Raw genomic sequence first — 13,966 nt, 5'->3', positions numbered from 1 at the left:
GGTGATGGATGATTCCAGCAAGGGGCAAAAATGAGTTGTTCACAAGCATCAGAGTTACATAGCAGCAAAGGGAAGTTACGTACATATTTCCTCCGTTTAAAGAGCTAGCTACTACTAATGAGACCTACTGGATGGTGTCAAAGAACATAAAGCGGACAAACGCTGACAGCAGAATTCACGATGTTTCAGAGTAATTGTTCATCTAAGTCCTTGACCATTTAATTTTTAAAATGGAAAAAAATCATTTATTTTAATCTGATCATTCTCTTCCAAACACCCTGCAAGTGTTCAGCTTTTTTTGTGTTACCCATAATTTATTCACTTCTGGATATAATTTAAACATTTATAGCATCATTATTAGAACTTTGTATGATCAATTTTAAACGTTTATGTCCAATGGCAAACATAAGAAAAGGTTTGCTCTTGTAGAGAAGCATTAAGCAGTCCTCCTTTGAAAAGAATCTCCATAGCATAAAAATTGGTTGTATGATATTTATAAATGTCCTTCTGTGAGTGTGTCTCCAGAGACAGGTGCTTTTGAGCATTAACATGATGTTGCTGTCAAATATGATGTATAACACAAGCGTAGTATTTCAAAAGGTGCGTTTGGTCTGTTTCTGATTCAGAATATTTTACATGCTGTACGGTTGGGTGTGCTGTTTTTAAAATGCAACAGTTTCAATACTGGAAGAATGATTGATCTCTGATAGTGTTCATGCTGATGTGTGCTAAAAAGTCTACCAGAGCAAGTGTAAAAGTAATGAATTCCATACTTTGGTTAGCATAAACATAAACATCACAGTTTTCAATGTAATATGAATGAAACTATAGTCATATTTTAAAAGAAAATTTATTACTATATAAATAAAACTGTCCTGACTGGCTTTCATAAAAATGTAAAATTGTTTCTCTCTAAATATTGTAGGAAAGAAAAAGAAAGAACATTTAGAACCATGATGCTGTATTTGAAAACAGCATTTTCATCACCATGTGAAGGAATGTGTCAGCTAACAAGGTGCATAAATGTTTTGATCAAGTACTTATTTTAGTCAAGTTACTTATGTTTCAATGTCAACGATTGTTTTGCAGTACCAGTTGTAAAGCAGACTTGGGAAAGAGAAGCTGCCCTTATTGAATACTACAGTGATTACGCAGACATCTCCATTCCTACTATAGATTTAGGCGTACCTAATACTGACAGAGGTGAGCTATTGACAGTTGTTTTACCAGTTTTGTGCAAATAACTGTCTAAAGATGGTAAGTTTTATGGATGTCATGCATATTTCATGTATAGTATATAATTTAGAAATTGTGTATTTCTATAGCACGTTTGTGCAGCCTAAACTAAAAGAACACTTTCGCCACACAGGAAATGGATGGAGAGTACAGTTCACCTACGTAGGTAGGTGAACTGAACTATTTAGTAGAAACCTAAATACTGAGTATGAAAGCGTGGTACACTGATATACTCCAAGAGACAAAAATTGGTGTTATTACTCTTACCCAGAGTGATAACTCTTGAGTTACTGATGATCTTGAGTAAAATCATCAATGGTAGCAGAAGTCATAGATTTATGTCAAAAGACCTCAGACGGTGCCAGCTCGTTACTGAGCATAAACTACTTGCCATATGGTATTCAAATATTATATGTTTGTGCCTAGTATGTCTTGATTTAAGCACAAAAACTAAATGTTAAGATTGGAAGATCTTTTTATGACAAATAATGTCGTTTTAAAGTAATTTACTTTGTGTTTGAATAGAAAAAAAAGCTATGGGTATGATGGTTTCCATGAGTTTATTAATTTTAGGGCTTTTTCTTTCATTTGATCTATTGTTCTTAGGCTTATAGTCTCTGCTACAGGCCATTACTCACGTTCTGAATTAGAAGTGTCCAAGCTGTGGCCTGTTAGCTTTATCTGGCCCACTCGGTCAGTTGTTCTGATCTCTGGATTATTTTCAGCTTTCCAGGTGCCCTTTTTTTTTTTGTCCTCCACAGGGTCTATCAGAGGCAAAGAGAGAACAGGCAGGGATTTCCATTTGCACAGGTGCAGTGTGACATGTGCAACCAGTGAGTGTTTTCAGGAGGTAGCAGACCCGCTGGGCATGCGTGGATCATCTGTAGAAGCCATGCCCAGTAGTTCTAGTCTCACCAGGAGGAAGGCACCTTCCATGTTCAGCCTTTGAACATTGCTGTGGGGAGCAGTGGGACCTGTGTGCTACTGGTATTCTAAACTAAACAAATTGTGCTGAGTTTGCTCTAATACTATTTTTGTCCATCTTTCATGATGGAATATAATACAGAAATCTTGGTTTTAATTTTGTATATGTTCATATATCAGTCCGCATTAAGTTCATGGTTTCACAAAATCAGCAAAGCCAGGACTTCCTTCATTTCTTAAGCATAGTTACTGCATTTTCTCAAAAAATATTTTAGCTGGAAGTAGCTTCAAATATACTATCCTATCCTTATTTTTTAATGCTTGTCTAGTAATTGTAATATTGATAGCAATAATTGCTTTAGATACTAAACTGTTATTTAGGTGAATAAAGACTATTTGCAATTAGATTTTTCTAAGATCTAAAGAAGATTCAGTAGAAGTCTGAAACTTCTTGTTTCTCTTGTCCTGCTCATTCTGAACAAGGGTGTTTCACTTCTCAACTCGTAGTAAAAGGTGTTTTACCTCTCAACCTCATTATAGTCTTGCGATAAATGTTAAGACCTTTCCTTGGAGGAAGCTATCAGGACCTGAGTTGCTGGTGATAAGTATGGTAAATTAATGTAGACTTAAATATTTATATAGAAGCAATGGACTTGCCTGATGTATCATGAAATGCTATGAAAATATCATGGAGTATTTTGCAGACCATGTTTCTATCAGTTTCCTCATTTTACCGTTTTCAAAATTAAGAGTAGCAGATTGCCCAGTATTGTCCAACAGCTTAACAGGATAGCTGGAATATAGCTTATTTTTCAGGATTCCATAATTCAAAGAATTTCCATACTTCAGCATCCTTCAAAAGTACGTTCCTACATAGAAAGCAATGATTGTGTTGGAATAATTTGTACAAATACCATTCAGCACAACGAAGGGTGTAATTCAGACTTGCATCTCAAATATTTTGCCAGTCATTTCCAAAATGTTTTGCATAGTGCTGTAAAATATTTATTTAATTCACGAATAATTGTTATTACAAAATCTCATTTTATTTAAATGTATATATTCTGTTATTTCTCTTCCTTTAGGTCACTGTGGGAAAACTTTTGCCATTTTGGAAAGGTTTTTGAATCATAGCTCTCCCAGAACTCCTTGGTTAGTCATAGTGGATGATGACACACTGATAAGGTATACATTGCAATACTTCAGGAATTACCACTGTTCGTGTCAATAGGAGTTTTAGCAATATTCATCTCTTATTCTGTATTTAAGAGATACAGCTGTTTTATTAGTTATGTAGCTTTATATTCCTTTAAGGAAAAAAATTGTCACTTTTCTTCAGCATTCCTTGACTGATATTAAAAACAATGTAATCTTGTAATTTGATAAAAACTATGCACATTAGTGTTATTATGTAATCATATAGTCTGAATACGATTACGCGTTGCGATTCTTCAGTGTAGATATGTCTGAGCTGATTGATTTTAGTCATTTGCTAATACACTTTCTAAGATGTATTCCTCACATAAATGTGCCAGAAGAAAGGTTCCGTAAACTAGGGTCAGTTGTCAGAGCCACCCAGAACGGTGTCCAGGGACTTGCCTTTGTTAGAAAATTAGATCACATTCACATGAAAACTGACACTGCAGTATAAGCGAAATAAGGCACAGTGATCAACCAGCGGGATCACGTGGTCACGAACATGAGAATAAGTGGTTCAAGACAATACTTTACATTAAATCATGTGACAGAAGAAGAATTTGGAAGAGGCTATACCTGTAGATAAAGCAATATTTGTATAACTAAATCTACCTTTTTGTTTTTCAATTCCTGGGGAGAAAAGATCATTTGCAAAGATCTTACCATTGTTTGGAAAAATAATTTCATGTTTTCTCTGAGATGAGACGCAGTTTTGCTGAGAAACTTTGCCTGCTTCAGAAAAATATTTTAAGCTAATTGATTCATTATTTGACTAAATTCAGCAATCGTATCTCGTAGTAAATAACCCATCTTAAATTTCTGTTTAAAAGTTTGTATCTCTGGTTTTTGTAGAATTTCTGAATTACTCTTATCATTTTTGTGCTGTTTACTAGAATGCCATTTAGGCTAGCAATGTCTTGTTTCAAAATGAATGTCTACATGATTTTTTTTTTTAATGGATTTTCATATTCTAGTATCTTCAGACTCCGAAAATTGCTCAGCTGCTATGACCCAAATGAACCAGTATTTCTTGGAGAGCGTTACGGTTACGGCTTGGGAACAGGAGGATATAGTTATATCACTGGTGGAGGAGGGTAATTTATTTAAACTCCTACTGAGACCTACATCAGTCCCTGCTTTGAATCCCTGTTTTGAATTACAACACAAATCAGTTTCAACAGAAACAGTGATCTTTCCTAATACAATTAAAATGTAATGATGTTCAAAGACCCAAATGTCCTAACTAGTAAGAAGTTGTGCTGCCCATTGGGAACAGATTTGTAGAGCATAACAGTTGGTGCTGAGGACCATGCATGTTTCAGGGGGGTCATTTTGGCTTGACTGGTCCTGTGAACTGAGTGCCTATTATCTGCACCACATGTTCTCCTGATACACATCATGCAGCCTTGTTTCATCTGATAGAATTCATTCTGCATACTCGGAGACCATCTTACAATGTGATTCAAAGTGTAGTAAGCAGAGACAATTGGGATAGTTGCTTAAAAAAATACACTCATGATCTGAACTGTTGTGAAGTTTGCAGGAGAACCCAAAGCAGCACACATGGGGATACAAATTGCCACAATGAAAATATTTGTTCCTGTTCTCTTTCTTTGTCCAAGCATGGAGAAAAATGATAGTGATTCTCCTTCTGTTTTTGAACTTCATGTGATGATTTCTGGAGAGGTGGCTGAGCAAGGAGCTTGATGTTGATGTCCTGGAAAATAGTTTCTCATAGAAAAAGATCATTGTGGGTTGATCTCATGCATGGGACACAAGGGTCTCTGTGATTATATGCAAAATTTGGTTTAAATTAACATGTATATGAACTTTCAGGTTGGCTCATATTGCAATAAGAACAATCTTAAGACTCTGATCTGTCCATCTTGTGTGTCTAAAGCAAGTAGTGTGGATGTCTGAATGTCCGTAGTGTCTTTCTCTGTGAAAAGTAATGGCTATAATAACTTATTAGATTCTTATCCATCCACGAGTAAGTAAAAATCAACTGACTGGCCTTCTCATTGTTTTGCATAGTTGCATAAGATCTTACTTAAGTAGGGTTTATGCTTACGTTAAGAAACAAACCTTGTACTGGTCCTGGTATGTTTCTTGGTTATCGGTCCTATACTTCTGTATCTTTTTAGTGTTTATCTCTTAGTTTCTATTCTGTCATTTAGATGTGGAAGTTTGGGGGTTATTTTCATTCGTAGGTTTGAGCAGATAGAGGCACAGATCGTATATCTTGCTCTGTACCCTAATTTTGAGAAGGTTTGTTTTAAGTGAAGAATTCTATATAACTGAAGGGACACAGTCCAGATAATCAGCTAGCAAGTATATTCCCCAAATGTGTGCAATTTGTGTCACACCTTCCATGTAGCAACACATGCTGGTCACAAGTCCCAACTTTTTTTATTTTCTTTCTTTTTTTTTTTTTCAAGGCTCTAGCTTATTATTCCTTGTCTATTTGGTCTGAGTACTGAGATACGACTTCCTATTGTGCTCTCCATTTTTTTTCTTTTTATAATACATGCAGTCTTCAAAGTTGCAATGATAGCGATGGAGTCTTTTACAACTTTAATCTGACAGTATTCTCAGGTCAGTCTTTTTGCCTTAGCCTTGGTATTTGTAGAAGTTTTGCTATGTCCCAGTGTCAAGCGAAGGATTGTCATGTAGTGAATGAACTCACGAAGCCATGTAGTGATTTCAGTGTGAATCTCATTAGTGTAACTTGTAGTAGCTAAAGTACCCTGTATTCTGATCGGACTGGGTGGATGATGTAACTTCAGAAAAGGCAGCTATGGAATACCAGACAGGAGTATATTCCCTCAGTTGTTGAATTTAAGACATCATCATGTTTCTGGTCTATTGAAGGCTTATTTTGGTGATAATGATCTAACAGGTCCAGGCTCTGGTTATTATTTAGACGAGCAATGAAGTTAGGATGAAGAGCCTTGCAGTGGCTTCAAGGAACATTTTTCACTTGCAGAGAGAACAGAGGATTCAAGGAATGACAGTTCAGGTTTAGAGTTCTTTTCGTTTAATTGCTACATGATAACTAACAGGACCATACATTTGAGTAAGATAGAGGAGAATATCCCTTTGAAGTCCTGGCCAAATGTAGGAGGAATTATCAGCTGCAGTAAAAATGGTGGCTAGCTAAGTAATTGTTGTAATAACAACAATTGGCATAATTGGTATAATTAATTTTCATTATATAAAGTAATCATCTTTCAGAAAATGCCTCTTGCACTACTCGTCAGTACTGACTTCTCAAGTTTTGAAATTTCAGATATGTTGTACCAGAGGGCTACATTTTGTCTTGCAATTTTATATCATTTAGCAATATTTATTAATTACAGTCATTTGGCTTCTCTAGTAGTTATTGTCTTATACGTTTCATTTGCTTTTTTTATTCAGGATGGTTTTCAGCAGAATAGCTGTTCAGAAACTACTTGCTAGTAAATGCCGATGTTACAGCACGGACGCTCCTGATGATATGGTCCTTGGGATGTGTTTCAGTGGCTTAGGAATCCCTATAACACATAGTCCACTTTTCCATCAGGTCAGAGAGTTATTTTTACTAGTATTTAAAATACATTTCATTCTTTTAAGTATACACATAAAACAGGACTCATAAATATTGCAAACTTGATCAATGTGTAATAACTATAACCAAGATGATGCTGCTATACCTTATTTCTCTCCAGAACAAGTTCTATCAAGCAAATAAGAATATTCTCAAAGCATGGATTATTACAATGCTGTAATAGTTTATTGAAGTTACCCTATGACTACATTTTATAAAAATGCATTTTATAAAAAATGCAGTCAGAGGTGCGGACATTGAAAAACAAATAGAATTAGAAGCCACATACTTTGAATACTTGTGATACGTCCTCTAAGAAAAGAAAAAAAAACACACCACAATACTTTTTTCTTCAGGTAATGGAGAACTGACTGTGAAGTTTTTCAGTAAATTTGTCTTCTCTATTTATCTGATTTTTCTGTTGATTCAGTGTTTACTATTCTGAAATATCTCATTAGTGAAGATATAAAATGTAAAAGTATTCCCAGAACTGTTGCTTTTGTGGTCGATTCTGAAGAATGGTATAAATATGATAAATTGCCCTATGCTAGCGCAAGGGAAAAGGAGGTCACAAAACAAAATTTTCTTCTGAGTATACTCTCTAGTTTAGGAGAAGTGGATTGGAATAGATTTGAATCTTGTTTCTGTCTTCCAGAATATTTAACAATCTAACTGTCGTGTCACAGTGGAAAACACAATGCATTGAATCTCAGAGAGATTTGCCGCCTCATAAACCAAATAAACACTTTACCTTCCTTCCATGGCATTAAAGAGAAGAAGCACTTACGATTTTTCCCAAACAGTGCACAACTTTTTTAAAAATCAGCATTTAAATCAGTGTAGTGTTCGATGTTTTTCAGGTGTTAATCTGGTTTAAAAACTGGAAAGACCTGGGTAGCTGAATATGAACTGAGATTAAGATAATAGGATACTTGAAAATTAGTAAATTGCCATGTCATTCAAAGCAGCTGTCAGTGGGGGGAAAAGTTTGCTATTTAAATTACCGTTTTTTCACATATTAAGATTTTCTTTCTGATTACATTTACTATTTAGAGAAATGGGAAGACTGAGAATGCACTATTCAATATTTTAATTCCTTGTCTATATCAAAAAATCATACCCGTTTACTTTCCTGTTTTGTTTATCATGGCTTACTCCTTTCAGTATAAGTATGAAGGAAAGCAAGTAATGCATCTTATAAAATCAACAGAATTATTGAATATTTGTGCTTGCACAGGTGTTTAAAAAAAAAAAACAAGCACCTAATTGAAGGAGAGTTGGAAAGGACAGAACACATTTTACAGGTTTGTAGGAATGGCCCTTATACAACAAAGCACTTCCTTGTAATCCTTAATGGTGTGCATTCGATACTGAATCACTTTGAAAGTGAAATCCTAGCAGTTTGATTTTCCACACAGAAAATTACACTTGAATTGTAATTCATCTTTACTGTCGCTTATAACAAATTCTAATTTAACGTACCTTGAACAGAAATTAACCCTGGGGGGAAAACTACTGAATAGAAATTGAGTGTGCTGATTCTACAAATTCCACTATTATGCAACAAATATTTTAAAAATGAGAAAACCAAAATTGGATTTTCTGTCAATGAGAAAATTATTTTTTAAAGACTTGACTGAAATATTATGATGTACAATGTTCCTTGAAGTACACGAATCCAAAATTGCACTGAGTATGTATTAGGAAACAGAAGCAAAGGTATCTTCATCCTTAGAGTGTCTATGCCGTAACAGTGTTTGCTCTTTCTTACTGGTTTCCTGTTTGCTACATGCTAAGATAGATACGTATTCTGAAACCTGTTCCAGAGGCTTTTGACACGATGAGACTCTTGAAGAGAACAGGAACCTTCCCGTGTTGAGTGGCAGCCAGGGTTGTGGTCTTAAAATATAAAATCTGGGCAAGAGCAACGTATTTGGCTTTTGTAGAATACCAAATACAAATTTAGCACAAAAAAAGCAAAGATTACAATAATTGATTCCACAAAATGTAAGGAAGAAGAAATTAATGGAATTTATATCTTAAGGTCAACCACCTATAAAGAGGTATGATTCTGAGAGCAATGTAATAAAAACGATAGTTATTAGAGCAGATCTCATTCTTTCAGAATTATCAAAACACCAAAATTTTGTCTATAGCACAATAAAAAGCTGATTGATTTTCAAACAGCAAAAATCTTTGGTCTCAGATATCTAAAATCTATCCAAAGTAAATTCTTCAGGTTTTTGAAACCTACATGTTCATTAAAGTTTTTTCAAAAGTCTTGAGGGGGATAGGCTCCGTCTTGATTTCCCCAGTGGAATTTTTAAGAATAAGCACTCTGTGGTTTAAATATCACATTTAAAAAAAAAAAAAGCCACAACAACACATACTCGGGTTTCTTAACGTCAAGTTCTGTTGCCTAACTTTATGACTGTAGTGTATACGGAACCGCATGAATAATGAGCATGTAGAATTCATTAATACTGCCATAAGTAGGTGAAGTGTGCAGTATTAAATCAGTTACTAGCTTAGGCATCAAATCAGCGATTCAGTATCCAAACCACTCAATTTTCTTCATGTGTTTTACATCTAGAAAAAAATGAATGTGTGCCTTTCATGCATTTCTCTTTACAAAACCTCTATTTACAATGGCAAAATCTAGTTATTTTACCAGGGACCACTACAGGTGGGGCTTTTTTATATAATGATGCACTTACATGCCATTAAACTGTCAGAGGACATGAAACATGCTTGGTGCATTAAGAAGTCAGCTGCATCATGTGGCTGTGTTGTAATTCTGTCTCTTTTGATAAAACCTGATAAAGAATAACAATGCAGTTTTCCGGCACCACAGTATTTCCTGGTAGGTAACCTTTCCCCATCATAAAACTTCATATATTTCGTCTGCTTATGGCCTTATTAGGATCCTACAATCACACTGGCAGTGCTGGTGGCTCTCATTAAGAGGAGCAAGAGAATATTACTTAAAATAATTTTCTCATTATTGAGTCCAAACTGTATATTTAAACAGATGCAATACAAACTACACTGTTTATCACTTGCTTTCATAGATGGTGCCCATTTTGTCCTGAGAAGTAGGGCATATTTAATATCAGTGTACTTCATAGCATGATGACTACAGCACAAGTTTAAGATCTAAACTGATGCCTATCATTTGATTTAATAGAATGATGTAAAAAAACCCCTTTGTTATCTTGTCTATTTTGTCAATGCCACATTTATCTGTTACGATACAGAGGCCATTGAATGGTGATACTTTCTTGTTCTGAAATTATTCTTCATCACTGAGTTCTAGTGGTTTTGGTTTATTCTTCCATCTTAGGCACGGCCAATGGACTACCCAAAAGGCTACCTTTCTCACCAAACCCCAGTGTCATTTCACAAGCATTGGAATATTGATCCAGTGAAGGTATATTTCACATGGCTGGCACCAAGCACAGAAGAGTCACTTAACGGAAAGAAAGTTGGATATAACAGGGAGGATTTATAAGCAGTAGAAGAATTTAGGTGTTGATTAATGTACTGCAGATGAGAGACAGTCACTACTGTGATTTTTGTGGTGTTCTCACGTTGTTCATCTGTTCATGACATAGAAGACAATGTTTTGTTCCTGCTTGTTACATTCCTTCAGAGCAATGGAAGAAGGCACCTAACTGACTTTTGGATTCTTTGTTACACTTGGTTTCTTTCTAAAATGTTTTTGGGCTTTGTGTACCAATGAACTTGACACACATTTAAAATGTCTCGTACAACTCTGTGTTCTGGTTTGGGCTTTGAGTCAGACAGCATCAATTTACATCTGCTTCCTTTGTTCTCTGAAAAGCTGAAGTGATGTATTTGGGAGCCTAATATTGAACATGTGTTGAACATCTATTGAACGTCATCTCTCATTGACCTACAGAAAACAGTTCTCTAAACTGTTCTGGAACAGGTTCTTGATAAATCAGAGAGGAGACATGACACTGTTTCTGTGACCAGGAGCTAGACTGTGTGAAGGCTGTGTTCCTTTATACTCATTTCAAATAGAAATATTGTCGTTTCCTGGTAAAGGTGGACCAAACACGAACCACTGTTGTACCTTTTAAGTTTATTAGCATTTGTGAGGAATGTCATGTTCAAAATCGAACAAAAAGGTTAAGGACAGGGATTTCTTAAGTGGCCACGGGAGGTCACTGTGGCTCCTTTAGAAACCTAAGTCACTGTGTATCTATTTGGCAAGTATAAATGTGACTCTTACAGATTTTTGCAGAACTAACACTTCAGTATTTCTGATGTGTGCATTTCAATAGTATATGGATCCCAGCTTTAATATTTTGTAGTATTCCTAATTTATATCATCAAGATAAGTAATTTTATGCATACGACATGTAAAGAGTGTTTCATATTTAAAATGTTCTTAATTTTTTTTCTTTGAGTAATTCAGATTTGTAAAAATGTTTGTACAAAAACTGGCTTTAGTACGTTCTAAACTAATTTTTATACTGTAAAACTGCTCCTTTTAAGATGACAATATATGGCACTTGTATGCTGTTATTTAACTTCACTTGCTATATTGTAACCAAATACAGGGTCTTAAAGCCATACTGCTAAAGTAATTTGTGTTTTGTTTTATTTTAGTAGGTTAAAAATTGATTCCACTCCAAAGTAATGCAATACTTGCTCTAGAGTCAAAGTAGGGGAGCCACTGATTCCTGTTTCAGTAATTACTGAAGTTGTATAAACATTTGTTTGTGAATGTAGCTTATGGAATTTTAAGCATTTGAATAGCAAGCACATATTCATAATAGATTCAAAATCTGATTAAATAGGAGCAATCCATGTTATGTCTTTTTTTTTCTTTTTATTTCCCACTATCAGTGCCTTAAACAGTAGACATTTTACTGATACCAGGACTATGTTCTCTGGTACCATGGGTGAATTGTTAATTATGTTTACTGTTTAGAACTGTGAGAGCTGAAAGCTGAATAAAAGCATTCTTCTTTAACCTTTTGTGCCTTCTTCCTCTTTGCAAATGGAGTACAGGATTATTTAAGCACCTGTGTCATAATTTTATCATCTGAATGGTATTCTGTGGTTGGTTGTACTAAAGGGCAGCTTAAACTTGTTGAGTTTTTTTTCATATTCTGTTCTGACATGCTTCCCCGGATTAGGTTAATTTTCAAGTCTCTCTTTTTGTGCAAATGAAAAATGCTTTTGCAGTGGACTCCTCGCTTTAACTGTTAGGTTCTTGTGAGGAACTCTGACAAGTGCAGTTTGAATGTCTGAAAAAGATTAAAAGTCCTATCAGAAGAAGACACGATTTTGTTTTACAAGAGCTGGCTTACCTCTATTATGGCTTGCCACTTGTTCACCTACGTGGTATAATTAACACTTCAACAAATGCTTGCTTTAGAAGCCTGTAATTGTCCTGCCAGTCTTTCAAAAACTGATAAAATATTTGCTGCCTTTCCAGCATCCTTGTAGGTGTTGCTTATAATGAGCGTTTTCATGATCTTTGTTAGCAATTCAGCCACTTCGTTTTTAAAATCTTTCTCATTTCTTGAATGACTATCCTGGAAGGTCGGATGGGTTACAGTGAAGAGGGTAGAGGTTGTAGAAATGCAGAAGGTAAAGGAAAGAGATACTGAAGGGAAGCTGTAAAAACGTACTGAAGTCTATGCAGCTTTTATATCCTCACATTAGTGCACGCGCCTGTGTGCTCATAGGCTTAGATACTGATCTCCATGTTGGAGTCAGTCTTTGCAGACCTTTCAGAGAAGTTTCTATCATGCTCATTGCTGCTAGGACAGAGGGTTGTGGACTTACCTTAACGATGGACAAGCTCATGCTGCAATTCATTGCTTTGGTTCCTTGTGCATAAATTTGCAGTCTTTCTCCAGCCTCTGCAGAACAGACCCACCCACTCTGGGTGGGTTAACTCCCACCTTTACGTCCACCTGCCCACAGGCAAGATCCCAAACTAGCTGAAATTACAGCCAGTTTTAAACAACACAGCTAATGCAGCTTATGGCTCCATGGGCAAACATAATAAAAGTGCTGCTCTTCTTGGAAAGCTCTATTCAAGCACCACAACTCTTCACACACTGAAAAAGGCAAGACTGTACTGCAGAAGAGTCCAACTGCAGGACTGAATAGATCCCAAGAAGCGATAATGTGGCCTGGCTTGTTGCATTGTCATTGCCTGTATCAAACATGAAGAGATACTGAACAGAAACATTAAATGCAGTGAGATGAGTCAGATTCTTACGGCCCCTTGAGTTGTTTGTTTGTCAACACATTTAAGTAGGAAATACCTTCCTTTCAGATTAAAAAGTAACATATTCCAGAACTTGCTCGGTTTTATTTCTAAAGACAGTAAGAAACAATGCAAAGGGTGATAAGGATCTGTAAAAATAATGGAGCAGGTTTTGTGCAGTGGAAGACTAAATAGGCTAGAAGTATCCATTTGAAAAGGCACGGGTGGGGCAGAAGTCCATCTAATCGTGAATGATACGGAAAAGGTGAACTGGAAGTGATTTTTCACTCTCTCATAACCCAGGTACTGAGAGGTACACAACAAACCTGTCAGGGTAGTTTCAATACAGGCAAGTGTGTTTCGGGAGTGCTAAACTGAACTGCAGAACCTGATGGCATAGGTGGTGCAGAGGCTGGAAAGTGCAAAAGGGCTTAGAAAGGGATTGCACAAAATCATTGCAGAAAGGTCCATAAACGGCTAATAAACACAATGGTTTTTAAGAAACATCATCAAGCTAGGGCTCTAAACTACTAATACTTGACACTGGACAGGTACACTGGGCTAAACGGACCTTTGCCCTGACTCAGTACGACTCTTCCTATGTTATACTGCTACGCACAAAGTTCAGTTCAAAGGCTTGGGGTTTTTGGGTTCTACCAACGGTGGTTATGGGTAGTGCTTCAGTTCCTGTGCCTATAGAGTATCAGAGTATCCTGTGGGTGTACAAGTCCAGAGCCACTTCAGAGAGGATGGATCAAAACAGAGGA

At 36.0% G+C, this 13,966-nt stretch overlaps 1 protein-coding gene across 1 annotated transcript in view; it reads left to right on the top strand.

Moving 5' to 3' along the window:
* The window catches only part of B3GLCT (beta 3-glucosyltransferase), a 93,722-nt gene extending 81,786 nt beyond the window's left edge, over window positions 1-11,936 (top strand). The window contains exons 11-15 of the mRNA XM_019474845.1: window positions 1,090-1,203; window positions 3,246-3,345; window positions 4,332-4,451; window positions 6,775-6,919; window positions 10,287-11,936. Of these exons, the coding sequence (XP_019330390.1) occupies window positions 1,090-1,203; window positions 3,246-3,345; window positions 4,332-4,451; window positions 6,775-6,919; window positions 10,287-10,454 (647 nt within the window). The 3' untranslated portion in view covers window positions 10,455-11,936. The remainder of the gene's footprint in view (window positions 1-1,089; window positions 1,204-3,245; window positions 3,346-4,331; window positions 4,452-6,774; window positions 6,920-10,286) is intronic.
* Window positions 11,937-13,966: the final 2,030 nt, after the last annotated feature.

Source organism: Aptenodytes forsteri, unplaced genomic scaffold, assembly GCF_000699145.1.
Source record: "Aptenodytes forsteri isolate BGI_AS27 unplaced genomic scaffold, ASM69914v1 Scaffold155, whole genome shotgun sequence".
Lineage (NCBI taxonomy): Eukaryota > Metazoa > Chordata > Aves > Sphenisciformes > Spheniscidae > Aptenodytes > Aptenodytes forsteri.
The sequence above is the reverse complement of the archived record's forward strand: the minus strand, read 5'-3'. Positions and strand labels throughout refer to the sequence as shown.